This window comes from Ylistrum balloti, unplaced genomic scaffold (assembly GCF_031769215.1).
Source record: "Ylistrum balloti isolate Yb309-2 unplaced genomic scaffold, AGI_CSIRO_Ybal_v1 Utg370598, whole genome shotgun sequence".
Taxonomy (NCBI): Eukaryota; Metazoa; Mollusca; class Bivalvia; order Pectinida; family Pectinidae; genus Ylistrum; species Ylistrum balloti.
In genome coordinates this window covers 68,148-91,897 of record NW_026782370.1, presented here as the reverse complement: position 1 = coordinate 91,897, position 23,750 = coordinate 68,148, and the positions used below count along the sequence as shown (strand labels likewise).

Below are 23,750 nucleotides of genomic sequence, written 5' to 3'. Positions count from 1 at the left end.
TTGTAGGAATCTGTGGATTTGTTGCCAACATTTTTCGGGAAATCAGTCGTGAAATTAGAAAAAGAAAATTTCGTAATCCCTCTCTTTACTCAAGATTTTTTTCAATTGAAATCTCAAAGCATTTATCGACTGAAAAATCATAATTTGGCTTTAAATTGTTTTGATTAACGTAATGCCACATCTTTTGAAACTAAAAGTCGGCGCAACGCAATGCGTGGTTACAAGACGGTTTGGATGTAACCACAAGACGGTATATATATATATATACTTGTATGTCATACGTTTTAATGCAACCACACCAACATCCGATCTTCCAAGCAGCGGTCGACCACGAGTTACCCACTCCTCGTGAAGATCGTCTAATACTTGAAGCATCTTCGTGATCGGTTTCTTCCTGCCACCGAGCAGTCGGACAATCCTTAACAGTCTGTAATGTCACGGAATGTGTGCATTACGTTATATTACATTTACAATACTAGATGTCTGAACACCTCATTAAACATTACATTTACAATACTAGATGTCTGAACACCTCATTAAACATTACATTTACGATACTAGATGTCTGAACACCTCATTAAACATTACATTTACAATACTAGATTCTGAACACCTCATTAAACATTACATTTACGATACTAGATTCTGAACACCTCATTAAACATTACATTTACAATACTAGATGTCTGAACACCTCATTAAACATTACATTTACAATACTAGATTCTGAACACCTCATTAAACATTACATTTACAATACTAGATTCTGAACACCTCATTAAACTTTTCATTTACAATACTAGATTCTGAACACCTCATTAAACATTACATTTACAATACCAGATTCTGAACACCTCATTAAACATTACCTTTACAATACTAGATTCTGAACACCTCATTAAACATTACATTTACAATACTAGATTCTTAACACCTCATTAAACTTTTCATTTACAATACTAGATGTCTGAACACCTCATTAAACATTACATTTACAATACTAGATTCTGAACACCTCATTAAACATTACATTTACAATACTAGATTCTGAACACCTCATTAAACTTTTCATTTACAATACTAGATTCTGAACACCTCATTAAACTTTACATTTACAATACTAGATTCTGAACACCTCATTAAACTTTTCATTTACAATACTAGAGATGTCTGAACACCTCATTAAACATTATATTTACAATACTAGATGTCTGAACACCTCATTAAACTTTACGTTTACAATACTAGATTCTGAACACCTCATTAAACATTACATTTACAATACTAGATTCTGAACACCTCATTAAACTTTTCATTTACAATACTAGATTCTGAACACCTCATTAAATATTACATTTACAATACCAGATTCTGAACACCTCATTAAACATTACCTTTACAATACTAGATTCTGAACACCTCATTAAACATTACATTTACAATACTAGATTCTTAACACCTCATTAAACTTTTCATTTACAATACTAGATGTCTGAACACCTCATTAAACATTACATTTACAATACTAGATTCTGAACACCTCATTAAACTTCACATTTACAATACTAGATTCTGAACACCTCATTAAACTTTTCATTTACAATACTAGATTCTGAACACCTCATTAAACTTTACATTTACAATACTAGATTCTGAACACCTCATTAAACTTTTCATTTACAATACTAGATTCTGAACACCTCATTAAACATTACATTTACAATACTAGATTCTGAACACCTCATTAAACATTATATTTACAATACTAGATGTCTTGACACCTCATTAAACATTACATTTACAATACTAGATATCTTGACACCTCATTAAACATTACATTTACAATACTAGATTCTGAACACCTCATTAAACTTCACATTTAAAATACTAGATTCTGAACACCTCATTAAACTTTTCATTTACAATACTAGATTCTGAACACCTCATTAAACATTACATTTACAATACTAGATTCTGAACACCTCATTAAACATTATATTTACAATACTAGATGTCTTGACACCTCATTAAACATTACATTTACAATACTAGATTCTGAACACCTCATTAAACTTTACATTTACAATACTAGATCCTGAACACCTCATTAAACTTTACATTTACAATACTAGATTCTGAACACCTCATTAAACATTACATTTACAATACTAGATTCTGAACACCTCATTAAACATTACATTTACAATACTAGATATCTTGACACCTCATTAAACATTATATTTACAATACTAGATTCTGAACACCTCATTAACATTACATTTACAATACTAGGTGTCTTGACACCTCATTAAACATTATATTTACAATACTAGATATCTGAACACCTCATTAAACATTACATTTACAATACTAGATATCTTGACACCTCATTAAACATTGTATTTACAATACTAGATGTCTTGACACCTCATTAAACATTACATTTACAATACTAGATTCTGAACACCTCATTAAACTTTACATTTACAATACTAGATCCTGAACACCTCATTAAACTTTACATTTACAATACTAGATTCTGAACACCTCATTAAACATTACATTTACAATACTAGATATCTTGACACCTCATTAAACATTACATGTACAATACTAGATTCTGAACACCTCATTAAACTTTACATTTACAATACTAGATTCTGAACACCTCATTAAACTTTTCATTTACAATACTAGATTCTGAACACCTCATTAAACATTACATTTACAATACTAGATTCTGAACACCTCATTAAACTTTACATTTACAATACTAGATTCTGAACACCTCATTAAACATTACATTTACAATACTAGATATCTTGACACCTCATTAAACATGATATTTACAATACTAGATTCTGAACACCTCATTAAACATTACATTTACAATACTAGGTGTCTTGACACCTCATTAAACATTATATTTACAATACTAGATATCTGAACACCTCATTAAACATTACATTTACAATACTAGATATCTTGACACCTCATTAAACATTATATTTACAATACTAGATTCTGAACACCTCATTAAACATTACATTTACAATACTAGCTGTCTTGACACCTCATTAAACATTACATTTACAATACTAGATATCTTGACACCTCATTAAACATTATATTTACAATACTAGATTCTGAACACCTCATTAAACATTACATTTACAATACTAGGTGTCTTGACACCTCATTAAACATTACATTTACAATACTAGGTGTCTTGACACCTCTTGGAGCGAAGTTTCCTCTTGAATATATTTAAAATGAGCGAATAAACTGGTAGAAAAAGCTTTGTAGATTTGTAGATTTGAATATCTATTCCATCCACACGAATAATTCCACAGTTTGTAGGAAAGTATCTTTATGTTATAGGTATATATTTATATCGTTGATTAAACAATAAAACAGTTTTAGATTATCTGTCTCTATTTCTCTCTTTCATAAAACTAGCTGAATTCATAGTATTGACCTTAATTTCGATTCTTTAAATGCCATCTTCGATAAAAACAACATGTACACTGTTTTATACACACGATTATAGCGATTTGTTTGCTTGTCTACTTATAATGATAGAATAATGCAATTCATTTGTTTGAATATCATGTATAATGGCGAATATTGTATTATCTACATAACTGGAGTGCGAGTATAAAGTGTTTAAGAAAACTTTTATATACAGATGTATGGTGTGTATGACATATTTGATATGAATAATTCAATATAATATGACGATATGAAGATTGTATACAGATAGGTAGTGTGTAATATGACCATACATATTGATGGTACGTACGATCTACGATCAGTAAGACGAATATTCTATACAGATGTATGGTATCAATAAAGTGGTTTCGGTTGTGTATCTTGTAGACAGTGGTAACATACACTGGAATAGATAAAGTGAGTGTTACTTATAAGAGAAATAGAGGTGTAGCTAAATATGGTGTCATTTGGCACTTATCACCAGCTTTCTTCAACAGTTTGATGAATCCAAGAGAACGTCCCGGATGAAATCCTTCAAACAATAATAACATGTACTTTATTTAAGCAAAGCAGAATCTAAAATTAGATACGATGTCTCGAGGAATTTGTTATCTCTGAAGAGTTTAAAAGCTATGAATTTGTTACATTTTACTGTTTTCTAGATCTCACTTTGACGGTTTTTTTCACTCTCAAACTTACTTGTAAGGTTCGACTTTTTCATTTCATCTTTTATCTTATTCTACAGATACTTTGACCAAGACAGCATACTGGACAAAGTTCCCTCAATGTTCTTGGTGCTTGGAGGGTGTTACGCAGCTATGCAAGTTATTGGGGTTATCTGTTTGAAAGATCCACCAGCTGATGTGAGTACCGTCGTTATCTAAACCTGTATATCCTTGTATCATACCAATTCATTGGTGCTTTCACCATTACAATGCATACTATGGTTTACTCATTGTTTCGAACATGTGCCTTTATACAGAATTCATTTATATATTTGTCTAATATAATTGTTTAGATGTCTGAGCAGATCAATCGTAATGAGGAGGAAACACAGCTTGTAGCATCGACGTAAGTTTACGAGTTTATAGGTGTCACTGACAAAGTAATTCTACCAGTGAACTATATCACATTTATGTCACTGACAAAGTAATTCTACCAGTGAACTATATCACATTTATGTCACTGACAAAGTAATTCTACCAGTGAACTATATCACATTTATGTCACTGACAAAGTAATTCTACCAGTGAACTATATCACATTACAAAATGTGATAAAATACTTTTACTAGTAAATCAGATCACTTTCAGTAAAGAACGTATTCTTCCACCAGTGAACTTTCTCAAAATTACGTCAATGATAATGTCCTCCTTAAAGAGAGCTCTTCCACATTTATATCGATAATACAGTACTTACACATTGTGAATTACATTCAGCAAGGACAAGATTGTACATTTCTTGTTATTTATGCAATGTCGATGTCACCACTATCTTAAACGAAGGTGTTTCCTATCCAGAAACATCGTTTTTACACTGAAACCACTGCACAGATCCTGATTATTTCTGAATGAGTGTCTTAAGTTCTATGATGTTTTTGTTACAATAGAACAAGCGTTGACGTAAGAGATACGGACTCAACTCCAGGACAGGTTCTCCAGAGGAAATCCTTCTACATGCTGTGGTTCCTCTATCTGTTCAATGGACAAGGGATCCAGTTCATATCATCTCTGTACAAGGTATATGTAGATAATTTTTACAGTAGAATTGTATGTGGAACAACTGCTTACATTTGTGATATTGAAATGATGAACAATGTAGCGATGTTTTTTCTTGATACAAAATTAACATTTCTATAGGGACGATACACGAGGAATACAATTCCGATATGTGGAACATTTTTTATAAATCTGAACTATATTTCTTGCCAGTTGAATTGCTATTTGGTATTGGATACAATGTCTTAAGACAGTCTAATTAGTGTGAAGCTTCAAAGTAGTCATTGTAAATTAGATATAACTTTCCTAAACGCTTTTTAAATTATTCCGTATTACAGACATATGGACAAACGTTTATAAAAGATGACCGGTTTTTAGCTGTCGTTGGCTCTCTGGCAGCTGTGTGTAATGGCGGAGGACGGATTCTGTGGGGCTACCTTGCAGATAAGTTTTGTTTTAAGGTAAGTTCATTTATTCGACAATTACGATTCCAAAGACAAAGCATTAAATCGGTCATGGTGAAAATATGATTCTATAATTGTAATACTGACATCATATTATTTATAATCTACAGATCATCCTGTTTAGATTTCTCTGTAATACTGACATCATATTATTTATAAGCTACAGATCATCCTGTTTAGATTTCTCTGTAATACTGACATCATATTATTTATAAGCTACAGATCATCCTGTTTAGATTTCTCTGTAATACTGACATCATATTATTTATAAGCTACAGATCATCCTGTTTAGATTTCTCTGTAATACTGACAATATATTACTGATAACCTACAGGATATTCTGTGTTGGCTTCAATATATATAATACTGACATCACTCTGTTGACAAACTACGGTCGATACTTTGTGTACTTCATGAGGGCTGCTTTCTACACTGCCATATGCGACTCTGACCTCTGTTACTTCGTACTATCACCCACATCACCCTGTACGTGATCATTTTTGTGTACAATAACATTACATTGTAGGTAGCGTCAATGCTGTCCTGTGGGGTGTTTTGTGTGTGTATGCTTACATTCTCCCTGACAGAAAGGTTGGGTCCCGCTGCTTTCCTAGTTTATATTTGCATCCTGTTCCTCTCCTTCTCTGGGAATTTCTCACTTCTTCCGACTGCTACAGCGAAATGTTTTGGACAAAAATACTACGCTATCAACTATGGCTTTGTTTTCACAGCTTCGGTATGTATACGTTAATCAATTAAATTTTTTTAAATAAATCTCATTTAGGATTAATTGAACACATTAGATACGAATGGTGTACATATTAAACTTTATGCCTATACTCTGTAACTGACGTATGTAAAAACAAGACAATACCGACAAATCAACTCAATCCAAATCCAGATTCAATAACACAAGGGCGAAATATAAACATAAAGAAGATTTACACGGCAACTCCTAAAAACGTATTAGGAGAATAAGACCAAGTGTTTCTGAAGAGTGAGCATCTTCAGCTTCTACAACACCTGCCATGTAAATCTGTGTCAATGCCAGTTAGTGATATCACGATTTCAAATAAGATCAAGTTACACAACAACGGAACCAACAGGCAAACTAACGAGAAGAAAACGTTCCATCTTCTTATCGCACAAAGAAATAGGATATCTGTCCATGACGATCGTAAAACCTAACATAATTTTCATCAACCTGCATTTTTTGAAACCCCGATTTACGAGTTTGCATTCTTGCACGACAATGGGAACAGATCCTTGAATATAGAATCAGCTGCAACATGTAAACACCATTGGTAATTGATGCAGGAAAAATGCTATCCAGAAATGGAAAATTCATAATAGGCAAATTGAAATCACAGCTTAGTAGAAAACTATCCATGTTGGTTTCGTTGTAGGAAAAGATCAAGATAAGGGGTTGATGTAGAAGAGTCTGTCATTTCCTTGATAATATTACTCGGTCGATGAGACGTAAGAGGCATGTGCCTTTGATGAAAGGGAACCTTTGCTTCAGGTACATATGTACTCATTAACAAATAATGCGCTGGGTTAGGCTTTAGTTTTATTTATACGTGTGTGCTTCCAGATCGTCACTAGCCCCCTAGGCGTGGTGCTTACATCGAATCTACAGAACACGTTAGGCTGGTATGGACTATTTTTCATGGTGGCAGCATTTTCATTCACAAGTAAGTTTCATGTTTGTTTTTGTAAATAAGTACAATAAACAGCAGTATCATTAAAAACCAGTGATATGCAGGTTTCATATAATATTTGTATCCCCTATCATATAAGTACCCGGATACTTTTATGATGGGGGATACAAATATGATATGACACCGGTATGACCAAATTTACACGTTTATATCACCAAAACATAACATGATCAAAACACGCCACCCATATATGTGTATTGAAACATTTTTTGATTGTTTTAAAAACCAAAACTTTTATAAAACAAATTGAATGGAGGTTGGTGCACCGGGGTAGAGGTGGGGATTATTTGACCACGTATTTCCCTGTTCTTGGGGATTGGTTCTTTTTAGGAATATAAGACTTTTAAATCCTGTCGCTCCGGAGAGTCGCAATTCTTGAACTTCTCTGCAATTTGTTACTTTTACTCACATCGGGAGCTAGTGGTTGGACGTCTAACGCTGTTGACGGCTGAACACATGGCGATATTGTTTGTTGCTCTTTTGCATGAGATACTGATAGCAGCATTGAAATCTGTGGTAACCAAATCTTTTCCAACATCCTGCAGAGCGTCTCGTCAACGTGCTGCTTTCGTTAAGCCATACACAGGCTGGCCTGGGGGTTGCCTTAAGACATCTGACTTTGTTGTTGAATTTGGTTAGAGGATTTTGTGGGGCCGCAGACAGATTTAGGAGGTATATGTGGCGTTTTCAGCGTTTATAAGTCTTCGCACGTGTAAAATTCGCAGAATGTGTTTTATAGTTATAAATCATCAATCATGTTGCCGTACATAAATGATGAACTTCACATTTGCATCATATCATTATTTGGATGTAACGTGCTTTTAATAACACCAATACAAAGAAAGTATAGATTCCAGCATTGATGTATATGTTATGGCATCACATCGCGAATATGAATCGCGACAAAGAATGCATTATAGTTAGAACGATATATTGCCTATTAGTGTTTATCTTCATACTTCACGCGCGGGATATATACCCAAGTCCTTCCTGTGATTTTTTTGATGCATTAAGTAAATAAGTAGATAAGGATTAACACGCGTTCGTACTGCATATTAAATAACAGAATTATTGTAATAGTATGGTTTGTTTTTGTTGAGCATTATACGTGTGTTTTATTTGATTTAATCATAATTGCATGCTTGAGCATATTCATACAGAGCTTAGAAAGGAAATGGCGGCTCCTGCATTATCTCTATATAAAGAGTAACTTAAGATTAATTTAGTCATACTTGTATGTTATATCTCTATAATAGTTGTCTAATAACTGTTCCAACGCATGATATTTGTTTTCCCTATATTTTTCTTTTTGCAGCAAACTATAATTAAAGTTGTAGCATAATACTACAATGATATTACAATTTGGTTAATAATGTCTTGATTCGTGTATGAAAGAAAAACAATGTTGATATTGTGCGTTACCTTCAGTATATTAACAGCCTATTTTTAAATTATGTTTTATTATTTATCTATACTGAATTAGCCTTGTCAGCAATATTTCAACTGATTAAAGGTTGAACTGAAACAAACTTAAGCCAGTCATTGAATAATAGAATGTAAGAAAAACCAAAAATTTAATGCATAATTCAAATGGGAGATTATTTTGTATCTTGTGTTTCATTAAGAAAAAGGGTTCTGTGTGACTATACACGCGTACATTGACACAATAAAGACATTAGTGATTAATTTCTTTGATTAATTTGATGTTTCCTAGTTTCAGTTTTATTATTTAGAGTACCCGCTGGTGATCAATGTTCTATATATCATGATTTTATAATCATCACCAATGTCTGACACAGAATAACTCATTTTACATTGTGACATAGAATAACACATTTTACATTGTGACATAGAATAACTCATTTTACATTGTGACATAGAATAACTCATTTTAGATTGTGACATAGAATAACTCATTTTACATTGTGACACAGAATAACTCCTTTTACATTGTGACATAGAATAACTCATTTTACATTGTGACATAGAATAACTCCTTTTACATCGTGACATAGAATAACACATTTTACATTGTGACATAGAATAACTCATTTTACATCGTGACATAGAATAACTCATTTTAGATTGTGACATAGAATAACTCATTTTAGATTGTGACATACAATAACTCATTTTACATTGTGACATACAATAACTCATTTTAGATTGTGACATAGAATAACTCATTTTACATTGTGACATAGAATAACTCCTTTTACATTGTGACATAGAATAACTCATTTTACATTGTCACATAGAATAACACATTTTACATTGTGACATAGAATAACTCATTTTAGATTGTGACATAGAATAACACATTTTACATTGTGACATAGAATAACACATTTTACATTGTGACATAGAATAACTCATTTTAGATTGTGACATAGAATAACTCATTTTACATTGTGACATAGAATAACTCATTTTAGATTGTGACATAGAATAACTCATTTTAGATTGTGACATACAATAACTCATTTTACATTGTGACATAGAATAACACATTTTACATTGTGACATAGAATAACTCATTTTAGATTGTGACATAGAATAACACATTTTACATTGTGACATAGAATAACTCATTTTAGATTGTGACATAGAATAACTCATTTTAGATTGTGACATAGAATAACTCATTTTACATTGTGACATAGAATAACTCATTTTAGATTGTGACATAGAATAACTCATTTTAGATTGTGACATACAATAACTCATTTTACATTGTGACATAGAATAACACATTTTACATTGTGACATAGAATAACTCATTTTAGATTGTGACATAGAATAACACATTTTACATTGTGACATAGAATAACTCATTTTAGATTGTGACATAGAATAACACATTTTACATTGTGACATAGAATAACTCATTTTAGATTGTGACATAGAATAACTCATTTTACATCGTGACATAGAATAACTCATTTTAGATTGTGACATAGAATAACACATTTTACATTGTGACATAGAATAACTCATTTTACATTGTGACATAGAATAACTCATTTTAGATTGTGACATAGAATAACTCATTTTACATTGTGACATAGAATAACTCATTTTAGATTGTGACATAGAATAACTCATTTTAGATTGTGACATACAATAACTCATTTTACATTGTGACATAGAATAACACATTTTACATTGTGACATAGAATAACTCATTTTAGATTGTGACATACAATAACTCATTTTACATTGTGACATAGAATAACACATTTTACATTGTGACATAGAATAACTCATTTTACATTGTGACATAGAATAACTCATTTTACATTGTGACATAGAATAACTCCTTTTACATTGTGACATAGAATAACTCCTTTTACATTGTGACATAGAATAACTCATTTTACATTGTAGGTTTACTCATTTCAATATTTTTCAACGAAAAAAGACCTGATGGAAAAGACATATGATAAAGCCTGATCAAGTCAAAGGTGAAGAACCAATAGGTGCATGTCTCCAGGGGAACCGTGATGATTGGTGTCTCTGTGTGGGGAACAGTGATCATTGGTGTCTCTGTGTGGGGAAACAGTGATGATTGGTGTCTCCAGGGGAAACAGTGATGATTGGTGTCTCTGTGTGGGGAACAGTGATGATTGGTGTCTCTGTGTGGGGAACAGTGATGATTGGTGTCTCTGTGTGGGGAAACAGTGATGATTGGTGTCTCCAGGGGAAACAGTGATGATTGGTGTCTCTGTGTGGGGAACAGTGATGATTGGTGTCTCCAGGGGAAACAGTGATGATTGGTGTCTCTGTGTGGGGAACAGTGATGATTGGTGTCTCTGTGTGGGGAACAGTGATGATTGGTGTCTCTGTGTGGGGAACAGTGATGATTGGTGTCTCTGTCTGAGGAACATGGATAATCGATGTCTCTGTCTGAGGAACATAGATCATTGATGTCTCTGTCTGAGGAACATCTCGGTGACAAAAGTCATTGCCCGAGAAACATATCAATGATTTTTGTCTCCGTCAAAGAAAATCATCGATAATAAAAGAAACATTTCGATAGAGGATGTGACAGACTGAAGAATGTATGTAGAACTGATGTCTCCGTTAGGAACAAATCGTTGATAGACTCGCCGAGGAACATAGCGATAACCGATGTCTCCATCTGTACAGCCTTTGCTGCCGAAGGATTTCGACGATGACGAATCCTACCACGACGAAAGTTGATCTCATACCCAAAAACATGTTTAGAGGTCCCGTGTTTGAACCCTTCCGAAGGGCTAGCAAAAATGAAAAGGAAAAAATCGACGAATCAGAAAGCTGCATTTTAAGTAAAAACAAGGGATAATTAAAGATTATATCTCCATTCAGCATTACATGATTGTTAATGAAAGCATGTCTAGCACTTCTTTGTATTTCAAACGAACTATCTCCCGAATAAGATCACGAATCTCAAAAATGTCTTCCACATGAATAAATATGTCCCTTTAATGACATTGTGTTACACTTCTGTTTCCTGGAACATAACATGTATATACCAGTTTAAACAAATAATCCAACCTGGCCACGTTATCAGAACAGTAACATTCATTGCACGATCCATTTCAATATTACATTGTTCTGTATTGGAAGAGTGGCGTAACACACAATGATGATCAGTACACGGCGCCAAAAAGTTTGCATGTTCCCAACATTGCTTTTCCTACACTCATAACGCAGTCACTGATGCCCTATATGGAGAAAACCCGTCAAAAGCTACTTGTTACGGGGTTTACATACCGACTGATAGAACATCAGCTACTGATAAGCATACCACGTCAACTGTCGATGAAGAGGACGAGTGGGTACAATGCCAACATCAATCGTCACTAAATTCGTCTATCGTGCAGATTTTTCTTACATCACTGGTCTATATCCTGGTTCCATTGACATATCAGTCAAACTTGTGTCTTTTACAAACGTGTTCATCACCAGTTTTAGTTGAATCTATAACATTATAGGTTTTAATCATTTCATTCCATCTTAGGTTTCACTCACTTCAAATTACTATTGGTTTGATGTACAGAGTCCTTTTTAATAATAAATTTGTATAGAGTTGTTTTAAGACAGCTATTGCTTACTCTGTAACAAACCCAGCCTAACGGAGAAATATAGTCTATAATCGATATAGTCATGTTCTCGTAGAGTTTATACCTTTAACAACGAGTCAAAAACAAAGTACCGATGCTACTGAACAACACATTCCATTAACGAAACTAAAAGTACACATTTTATATTGTCGTTTTAAGAATTTGACCAAACGTTAGCTTGCTTTTCAACAGAGAGAAGTCAGTAAAAACAATAATCATGACCATTAATCACAATCGATAAGAAATGTTCAGAGTCAATAATCGTAATCAATATTTGTATCCAATGATAAAAATTAGTTAACACAATTATAGTGATACATGTTTAATATCACTCCTCATACCCGACTGACTTTGTCCATCTAGTACAGTGTTTATGAAACTGTTTATATAGTAAATTTATGAAATTGTTTATAATTTGATTGAAAAATGTTCAGAAGAAATTTCAGCTCGATAATCGTTTGAGCAATAGCGATATGTTTAGGTAAGTCAGTTCACATATCAACTACTCTGAATGAGAATGAGTTTCATCTGAACTCCGCGTTGCATCGGTGTTCATCCATTTTGTAATTGTACTCTCGTGCACGGGTTCCACGCACCTGCCACATACTCCAACTGAAGTCTTACGTATAATTGTACCAGTGTTTAAATACACTGTATGGATTAATCTGTTTATCTGAAGGATCTTCTCACCAAGCTCTTGTTTACTTACTTTTTTTCTCGTGCAGTTTCCCGCCGATTTCGTCCATGGGACGATGATACCTTCTGACATCCGGGGTTGATCACTTTATATTAGGTACCTTGTATTAATTTGGTTGGAAGTTTAGAAGACAGTCGTCTGAAAATGTTTGCCTTTGGTCGAGATCTGATTGTAGAGTTTTCATATCATTTTTGTTACTAATGTTGTTGTACAGTACAATATCATCTGCCATGGAGGGCAGGGGTGTTACGTGTTTTCTGTTAAATAGTTTACACACAGAAAAAGTATGAGGGTTCCAGCACACTTCCTTGGGAATTCTATTGCTAACGCCATGAAACCGTCATGGTGATCCGTGTTTATCAAAACATTTCGATGTCTTTATTCAGGAAATTCTCTATCCATTCTGTTGCTTTACGGCCGATTTCATACCTATATAGCTTATGTATGAGTCGGGATGAGATGGCAAACCTTGTCAAACGTCTTCATAAAATTCATATAAATAACATCAATTTTCCCTTCTATCTAACAAGCGGGTCCAGCCATTGAAACTGCTAACATCAAAAGCGCTGTTGATTTTCCAGATAGAAATCCAAATTATGTTTTGCTAAATAAATCATACGCCGTACAACGGACGCGTTTTTTCCACTTTTTTATATAATTACACGTGAAGCTCGCAGATCGGTGATTCCCTAGGTGATTGTTGGTTGATTGATTGATAGGTTTTCCATCCCTGTGACTTGTACCTATGTTGGTAATTTTCTCTCCGACGAACGTCAGTGTTCTGGCGACGTGAGGCGGCATCCCATCAGATGGCTGATCCGTCTGTGGCGGTAAGTGTTTGAGTAATCTAGTTTTAGAAGACGGCTTCGGTGTCTAGTAATGCCTTATCCTAACTCTAGCAGTCTGTGATATGTCCAGAAGTTGACAGGAAGGATTAGGGGCCTACATAGATTTGGTTTATGTAAGGGTAATTTTGAAATCCTTTAAATTCCTTTCAAAATTGTATAGCCTAACTAGCCTAACAGTATTCCTAAACCCCTGGCCGGCGTTGTCACGCCTGCTCTTTTTCCGAGTCACAAAGTCACAAAGGGATCTTTAGCGTGCGATTGAACAGTTCTCACACGGGCCGCCGTTTAAAGTCCCATCCGCCGGACTATGAATAGTAATTAGTGGCTAGGTCGGTGCATGTGCAATTATAACTAACACGTGGATTTTTGGATGTCCCGTCTTGAAAACCTTTCCAATCAACCCGACAAAGTTACTTGACCACTTAACTGATGTCCATCGCTTCCAGATGATCCATTCCACTCCGGCTGCATACTGTTCACTATTCCGACTTTCTTTTATAGATATATATGTGATTTGTGTGAATGTGCTGATTTAGAAGACTTATGAGATGTAAGTTAGGTTGAAGTGTTAGGATAGGATTATCCAGGACATGTTTAAGTCTTTTAAAGCGTGAGAATCACGAGACGGATATTATGGTTGGGTTATGTTTTAGGCTATGTGTTTACAACTAGTTGTGGGTTAATTCTAACTGGTTACATTTTAGTAGAAGGTCTATCCTACCCTATATATTATTATATACATTCTGTTTTATCCCGAGGTGCGAGTAAAAGTAACATCTCTCGAATCCGACTGAATGATCAGTTAATTTCCATTGTACTTACCATGATTTCATCTATACTGAACATAGTAGTGGATACTGTTTTATTTGTATAACGAGGTGTATTTACTCTTTGGGTTTGTATGTTTAGTTATTATCTAATTATGCAGTCATTTGGTAGTACTCGGCCTATACTTTACGTGCAGTCTATTTTACTTATTTGTTTAACAGACACGTGAAAGCGCTTGTTTGCTAGTGTGTGTTGTTTTATTTATATGTGCAGTTTCAGCAGCGAGCATTCTCCCAGGGGACACACCTGCCTTCCCAGTATGTGTATATTACAAATGTGCATGTTGGGGATGGGGCACAGAGAGCGACACCGCAGACCTCATGAAGTGTCAGTATGCACCAATGAATGAGAGAATCAGTGGTAAATCTCTCTGCACGGTCTCCCTGGGTATCATGGGAATCCTACCTGTTGTGTAGGTTTCTGGTGTATGGGAGTTGTCACCCTTCGACCACTTATACTCTATCTATGTAGTCGATCCATGCACTAGTCTTTCATTTTCATGTTATGTTAAAACCTGGCTGATTGATGTGTATTGAATTTTTATCATTTTTAATAGAAAATAAGATTTTTTCCTGGTCGAATACAGAATATAGAAAAACATTATCTATAGTCTCTTCTGAATTACATATGGTGACATATCTTTAGTTAATGTACTGACATCACTATATATTTCGTTTAGTTATTCCCAGTCTTAATCTTGTGGTGACAATATTATCTTTATTACGTCCTAATATTTTTGGTTTTATATTTGGTTGTTCTATAATTTTTGTTGTTTTATTTGATGTAGATGTTTATGTTTCTCACCAGTTATTACTGTAAATTGATTGTAGTTTATACGCCTTTTTTGGATAATTTCAGTTTACATTCTATCGTGTTTTCTGAAGAGTTTTCTTAGCTTGATCATCAGCGTTTTCATTTCCAGGTATACTGACATGTGATGGTACATATTCAAATATTATAATCACTACCTCTCACTACATCCTCGGTACTACAGGGGTTATGATCACTACATCCTCGGTACTACAGGGGTTATGATCACTACATCCTCGGTACTACAGGGGTTATGATCACTACATCCTCGGTACTACAGGGGTTATGATCACTACATCCTCGGTACTACAGGGGTTACGATCACTACATCCTCGGTACTACAGGGGTTATGATCACTACATCCTCGGTACTACAGGGGTTATGATCACTACATCCTCGATACTTCAGGGGTTATGATCACTACATCCTCGGTACTACAGGGGTTATGATCACTACATCCTCGGTACTACAGGGGTTATGATCACTACATCCTCGGTACTACAGGGGTTATGATCACTACATCCTCGGTACTCCAGGGGTTATGATCACTACATCCTCGGTACTACAGGGGTTATGATCACTACATCCTCGGTACTACAGGGGTTATGATCACTACATCCTCGGTACTACAGGGGTTATGATCACTACATCCTCGATACTCCTGGGGTTATGATCACTACATCCTCGGTACTACAGGGGTTATGATCACTACTTCCTCGATACTCCAGGGGTTATGATCACTACATCCTCGATACTACAGGGGTTATGATCACTACATCCCCGATACTCCTGGGGTTATGATCACTACATCCTCGATACTCCAGGGGTTACGATCACTACATCCTCGGTACTACAGGGGTTATGATCACTACATCCTCGGTACTACAGGGGTTATGATCACTACATCCTCGGTACTACAGGGGTTATGATCACTACATCCTCGGTACTACAGGGGTTATGATCTACAGGGGTTATGATCACTACATCCTCGGTACTACAGGGGTTATGATCACTACATCCTCGGGGGTTACTCACTACAGGGGTTATGATCACTACATCCTCGGTACTACAGGGGTTATGATCACTACATCCTCGGTACTTCAGGGGTTATGATCACTACATCCTCGGTACTACAGGGGTTATGATCACTACATCCTCGGTACTCCTCACTACATCCTCGGTTATGATCACTACATCCTCGATACTCCAGGGGTTATCACTACATCCTCGATCACTACATCCTCGGTACTACTAGGGGTTATGATCACTACATCCTCGGGGTACTCCTCCAGGGGTTATGGGGTTATGATCACTACATCCTCGATACTACAGGGGTTATGATCACTACATCCTCGGTACTACAGGGGTTATGATCACTACATCCTCGATACTCCAGGGGTTATGATCACTACATCCTCGGTACTACAGGGGTTATGATCACTACATCCTCGATACTCCAGGGGTTATGATCACTACATCCCCGATACTCCAGGGGTTACGATCACTACCTCCTCGATACTCAAGGGGTTACGCTGACAACATCCTCGATACTCCAGGGGCTACGATCACTACATCCTCGATGCTCCAGGGGCTACGATCACTACATCCTCGATACTCCAGGGGTTACTGTCACTTTCGCTCTCTGCACCCAATGATTGGTCAGTTTTTTTTCTACTGTAACCAGTCAACTCACTTCGCATTTGCCTTCGAGTTTGCCATGACATGTTCCAGGGTTGTAGAGAGCGGAATTGATCGTATCTTTTGGAGTATCGAGGATTAACGATATCGGAAGGGCTTTAGGTACGGGTAAGGAAATTATAGCAGTATTTTGAGATATAAGTAAATCGTCCGATCGTGTTTGGCACAGAGGCCTGATGCATAAATTAGAAGTAGTCGGTATTTCTGGTAAATTATTATATTGGTGTGAAAATTATTTAAATGACAGAACTAAGAAGTCCCTATAAATAGTTTTGTTAGCCGATTACCCCAGGGTTCAAAGACTACCTGTATTAGGAAGTCTAAAAAATACTCTTGATAGAAATTCTCCTCGAACAATATATTTTCCTTTTATTAGGTTGATTACTAGAATATTACGATATTATCTAGGATAATTTACCAAACTACTTATGTAAAAATTTAGAAAACATTTAGACTGAAGCTGTGATTATTGGGTGCCACGGAATCGCCAAGTATAAGTTTACTCTATAATGATGTGGATTGGAAAAAAAAAATTATCTAAACGATGGAAAATCATAAAAGTTTTATTAAAGATATCAAAAGAAAACACCAGCGTACTTGTCTAATTGAGTCCTAGATAAAGTATCCGATAATTACAGTCTTTTTACAGGAAACTATAATAATTTACTTTTAATTAATTGCAGAACTCATTAATATGAATATTTTTAATTTCAAAATACCTCAATACCATTATGGAATGTTTTACCTGAAGACATTCGTGAAAATCTGTCTGTCAGTAGACTCAAAATTTGTTTTTTTGGTTTTTTTTTTTACAAAAATATAAGGTAGTAGTCCATCATTACGTTAACACTGGAAGCAGACCCCTTCAAATATTACATGCACGATTACGACTTAAATGTTGTAGTTTTAAACAACATTTTTATATTAAAAATCTAGAGGGAAATCCACTTTGTATTTACAGTTTCGTTGGAAGTAGCTTCCAATTCTTACTAACGGGTACATGTAGTAATTAAACAACTTCCATCATCAAATTTTATTTCCTGTTTAAGGAGACATTATACAATTTATAATAAATTAGACCAAATACATAAAAGGAAAACTCAAAGTTCAGACAACGCGAATCACGGCGTTACAAACGTTTTATATCGGGCACGCGAAGTGTCTGTAAATTCACTGAGCTTCAGTGCTCTAAACGGACATTAGAAAGAGATCACGTGGCACTGACAACATACCGCACAGCCTTCATTAAGAAAAGTTTCAATACGGAGCCACACTGGAACTGGAAACCCGAGATTTCACCAAGCAAAGTATATGAATATGTGATATTATCCTCTGGTCTACTAGAATTGTGAATGGCAGGTTCCAACTCGGTATGAATTCTATGGAGAAAGTCCGTACGGAGGACAATGGTGTGCTCGGAGAAAGTCCGTACGGAGGACACTGGTGTGCTCGGAGAAAGTCCTTACGGAGGACACTGGTGTGCTCGGAGAAAGTCCGTACGGAGGACCCGAGATTTCACCAAGCAAAGTATATGAATATGTGATATTATCCTCTGGTCTACTAGAATTGTGAATGGCAGGTCCCAACTCGGTATGAATTCTATGGAGAAAGTCCGTACGGAGGACAATGGTGTGCTCGGAGAAAGTCCTTACGGAGGACACTGGTGTGCTCGGAGAAAGTCCGTACGGAGGACCCGAGATTTCACCAAGCAAAGTATATGAATATGTGATATTATCCTCTGGTCTACTAGAATTGTGAATGGCAGGTCCCAACTCGGTATGAATTCTATGGAGAAAGTCCGTACGGAGGACAATGGTGTGCTCGGAGAAAGTCCGTACGGAGGACACTGGTGTGCTCGGAGAAAGTCCTTACGGAGGACACTGGTGTGCTCGGAGAAAGTCCGTACGGAGGACCCGAGATTTCACCAAGCAAAGTATATGAATATGTGATATTATCCTCTGGTCTACTAGAATTGTGAATGGCAGGTCCCAACTCGGTATGAATTCTATGGAGAAAGTCCGTACGGAGGACAATGGTGTGCTCGGAGAAAGTCCGTACGGAGGACACTGGTGTGCTCGGAGAAAGTCCGTACGGAGGACACTGGTGTGCTCGGAGAAAGTCCGTACGGAGGACCCGAGATTTCACCAAGCAAAGTATATGAATATGTGATATTATCCTCTGGTCTACTAGAATTGTGAATGGCAGGCCCCAACTCGGTATGAATTCTATGGAGAAAGTCCGTACGGAGGACAATGGTGTGCTCGGAGAAAGTCCGTACGGAGGACACTGGTGTGCTCGGAGAAAGTCCTTACGGAGGACACTGGTGTGCTCGGAGAAAGTCCGTACGGAGGACCCGAGATTTCACCAAGCAAAGTATATGAATATGTGATATTATCCTCTGGTCTACTAGAATTGTGAATGGCAGGTCCCACCTCGGTATGAATTCTATGGAGAAAGTCCGTACGGAGGACAATGGTGTGCTCGGAGAAAGTCCGTACGGAGGACAATGGTGTGCTCGGAGAAAGTCCGTACGGAGGACAATGGTGTGCTCGGAGAAAGTCCGTACGGAGGAACCGAGATTTCACCAAGCAAAGTATATGAATATGTGATATTATCCTCTGGTCTACTAGAATTGTGAATGGCAGGTCCCAACTCGGTATGAATTCTATGGAGAAAGTCCGTACGGAGGACAATGGTGTGCTCGGAGAAAGTCCGTACGGAGGACAATGGTGTGCTCGGAGAAAGTCCGTACGGAGGACACTGGTGTGCTCGGAGAAAGTCCTTACGGAGGACACTGGTGTGCTCGGAGAAAGTCCGTACGGAGGACCCGAGATTTCACCAAGCAAAGTATATGAATATGTGATATTATCCTCTGGTCTACTAGAATTGTGAATGGCAGGTCCCAACTCGGTATGAATTCTATGGAGAAAGTCCGTACGGAGGACAATGGTGTGCTCGGAGAAAGTCCGTACGGAGGACAATGGTGTGCTCGGAGAAAGTCCGTACGGAGGACACTGGTGTGCTCGGAGAAAGTCCTTACGGAGGACACTGGTGTGCTCGGAGAAAGTCCGTACGGAGGACCCGAGATTTCACCAAGCAAAGTATATGAATATGTGATATTATCCTCTGGTCTACTAGAATTGTGAATGGCAGGTCCCAACTCGGTATGAATTCTATGGAGAAAGTCCGTACGGAGGACAATGGTGTGCTCGGAGAAAGTCCGTACGGAGGACAATGTGTGCTCGGAGAAACTCCGTACGGAGGACACTGGTGTGCTCGGAGAAAGTCCTTACGGAGGACACTGGTGTGCTCGGAGAAAGTCCGTACGGAGGACCCGAGATTTCACCAAGCAAAGTATATGAATATGTGATATTATCCTCTGGTCTACTAGAATTGTGAATGGCAGGTCCCAACTCGGTATGAATTCTATGGAGAAAGTCCGTACGGAGGACAATGGTGTGCTCGGAGAAAGTCCGTACGGAGGACACTGGTGTGCTCGGAGAAAGTCCTTACGGAGGACACTGGTGTGCTCGGAGAAAGTCCGTACGGAGGACCCGAGATTTCACCAAGCAAAGTATATGAATATGTGATATTATCCTCTGGTCTACTAGAATTGTGAATGGCAGGTCCCAACTCGGTATGAATTCTATGGAGAAAGTCCGTACGGAGGACAATGGTGTGCTCGGAGAAAGTCCGTACGGAGGACACTGGTGTGCTCGGAGAAAGTCCGTACGGAGGACACTGGTGTGCTCGGAGAAAGTCCGTACGGAGGACAATGGTGTGCTCGGAGAAAGTCCGTACGGAGGACACTTGTGTGCTCGGAGAAAGTCCGTACGGAGGACACTGGTGTAATCGGAGAAAGTTCGTACGGAGGACAATGGTGTGCTCGGAGAAAGTCCGTACGGAGGACACTTGTGTGCTCGGAGAAAGTCCGTACGGAGGACACTGGTGTAATCGGAGAAAGTCCGTACGGAGGACAATGGTGTGCTCGGAGAATTCCTGAAAATGTCAAAGATTTCCATTGACACTGAGAGGGAAACGTATAAAGACGTAGGTAATTTTCCAAGTAGGGAACTAGCGAATCTCCTTGGAGCACTTCCTTTAAATATCCTTTGGAACACACTATTCGAGGGTTTCAAGGCTGCACTTCCAAAATATAATGGAAATATCCTTTGGAACACACCATTCTGTTGTTTCCAGTCAGCACTTCCAAAATATAATGGAAATATCCTTTGGAACACACAATTCTGGGGTTTCCAGTCAGCACTACCAGAATATCATGGAAATATCCTTGGAACACACAATTCTGGGGTTTCCAGCCAGCACTACCAGAATATCATGGAATTTTCCTTTGGTACACACCACTCTGGGGTTTCCAGCCAGCACTACCAGAATATCATGGAATTTTCCTTTGGTACACACAATTCTGGGGTTTCCAGTCAGCACTACCAGAATATCATGGAAATATCCTTTGGAACACACTATTCTGTTGTTTCCAGTCCGCACTACCAGAATATCATGGAATCATCCTTTGGAACACCCTATTCTGGGGTTTCTAGGCTACAGTGGTGCCATGAATATCTATTTACTGTACAGTTATCCAAAAAATCATATTTTTTCCAAATAAAGCAGTTTCCTCCTGTCTGATCTTGTGCGACGAGACAGTCTAGGGATGATTTGGCAGCATTGTGTTGGAAGCGACTCAACTTCACGAGAAGTGTTCGGCTGAGCTGTACTCAGTGTTCTCAACCGTGTAAAAACAAAGGTATAACTATTTTCCTGTAAAGACATTTTACGAGCGGGCTGATAGTACAAGATGAGGGGTCGGGTCCAATAATACAATGAAGTGTCTTCCTTCCCTTACCACACGCCGCGCGTATCCTTTCAGGGTTAGACATACGGGAAGTTATTACATTTCCGTGGTGATTTTCTGTTGGGACAATTTCCAGGTTCTCAGTCCCGAACTCCCATATGGTATATTACTTACATGGTATACAATTCCCAAATACAATTACCTTGCCTTTAGATTGTTTGAAGTCAAATTTCCATGTTACACTACAGTCGTAACAGATGTCGAAACGTCCCTGGAGAGACAATGGAAAAGTTTTGGTAAGGACAATATCGTCAGCTAGCGTTGTCTTCCCCGCTTTAACCAACTCTACCTTCGCATCGTGATTAATATTTTCTAGCTTTACCAAGAGGTTATCAATGAAAAAAATAAAACCAGTGTGACGTCATCACAGGCCACGTCACAGCGCTCATCACATCATTGCATGAATTGCAGATTGTGTTAAAGATAATCCCTTGGAAACCAAGGTCGCTGAGTTTAAACATAAGACCTTCGTGCCAGATAGTGTAGAAGGCCTTCTTTATATCCAGAAAGGCTAAAAATGACTTTTCTGTTCAACTCGAGGTTGTGGTAAATGGTTTCCTGAAGGCAATAAGTGACCGTCAAACAACCAAGCAACTTACTGAAGCCGTTCGGTTGATCGCATGAGGAGGGTACGACAGATGTCTTCAGACAACATCCTATTTTGACATTTAACACTTTTTCAAATAATTTGTTCAAGCAACGTAACAGCGAGATTAGCCGATAATTAGCAGGATCAGAATGGTAAAAAAAAACGGTCAAAAATGTAATTATCATATTTAATGATATGGAGAATGATGCTTCTCTTCCAGATAGGAGGTACATGCTCGAGTTCAACACACTTGGGGAAGAGTTAATGTATACATAACGACAGAGATCTACCACCATAACATAAATGTTCGATATGAACGCCGTCAATCCCTGGGGCTTTCTTGAGAATCAGCCTTCTAATGGCAAATTAATTTCGGCAAGCATTAGCTTCTTGTTCTGATCAACAGAATCAGAACTATTAGTAAGATTGTCTGACGAATTACAACTAATATTGTCTGATAGACCAGCGTTAACCTTATAGGTATTAGGAAGATAATCGCCAAAAGCTTCTGCGATACAATCAGGAGATCGGAGTTTCCTTGATGACCTTCAGTGGCGCCTAGGAAGCCCTTTGAATCTCTTCAGAGCCTGCCAAACATTTTGACTGTCACAGTCTGTCGCGTCGTTCGATTCAAGCTGTAGGGAGTGTAAATGTTCCTTATATTAAGTTGAGTGTTTCTGAATGTGGGCTTGGCCAATTTGTATTGACGATAGGAATGATGGAAGTCGCTCGTTTTTTCTTCTCTCAACCACGTCTTCCGCCAAACATGAGTAGTAATTATACCGCAATTAGGCAAAAACCAAAAGTGCAACTAGATAGAAATCTTACTGACAGAAATCTTCTATGGGGAAATAATAGTTACTCTGGAAAAAAAATGAAAAGAATTTTTCAACTGTTGAAAATTATA

At 37.1% G+C, this 23,750-nt stretch overlaps 2 protein-coding genes across 2 annotated transcripts in view; both read left to right on the top strand.

The window, feature by feature from the left end:
• Positions 1-20,273, top strand: part of LOC132556890 (uncharacterized) — a 29,705-nt gene extending 9,432 nt beyond the window's left edge. Inside the window, exons 5-15 of the mRNA XM_060221345.1 lie at positions 4,238-4,355; positions 4,511-4,563; positions 5,102-5,231; positions 5,549-5,671; positions 6,201-6,410; positions 7,269-7,368; positions 15,087-15,285; positions 18,726-18,908; positions 19,132-19,314; positions 19,572-19,754; positions 20,012-20,273. Of these exons, the coding sequence (XP_060077328.1) occupies positions 4,238-4,355; positions 4,511-4,563; positions 5,102-5,231; positions 5,549-5,671; positions 6,201-6,410; positions 7,269-7,368; positions 15,087-15,285; positions 18,726-18,908; positions 19,132-19,314; positions 19,572-19,754; positions 20,012-20,273 (1,744 nt within the window). The remainder of the gene's footprint in view (positions 1-4,237; positions 4,356-4,510; positions 4,564-5,101; positions 5,232-5,548; positions 5,672-6,200; positions 6,411-7,268; positions 7,369-15,086; positions 15,286-18,725; positions 18,909-19,131; positions 19,315-19,571; positions 19,755-20,011) is intronic.
• A 20-nt stretch (positions 20,274-20,293) lies between these two features.
• LOC132556889 (zinc finger protein 271-like) lies at positions 20,294-21,406 on the top strand. Its single transcript, XM_060221344.1, has 3 exons — positions 20,294-20,482; positions 20,520-20,735; positions 20,993-21,406. Exons 1-3 carry the CDS (start codon positions 20,294-20,296, stop codon positions 21,404-21,406), a joined length of 819 nt encoding a protein of 272 aa, XP_060077327.1.
• Positions 21,407-23,750: the final 2,344 nt, after the last annotated feature.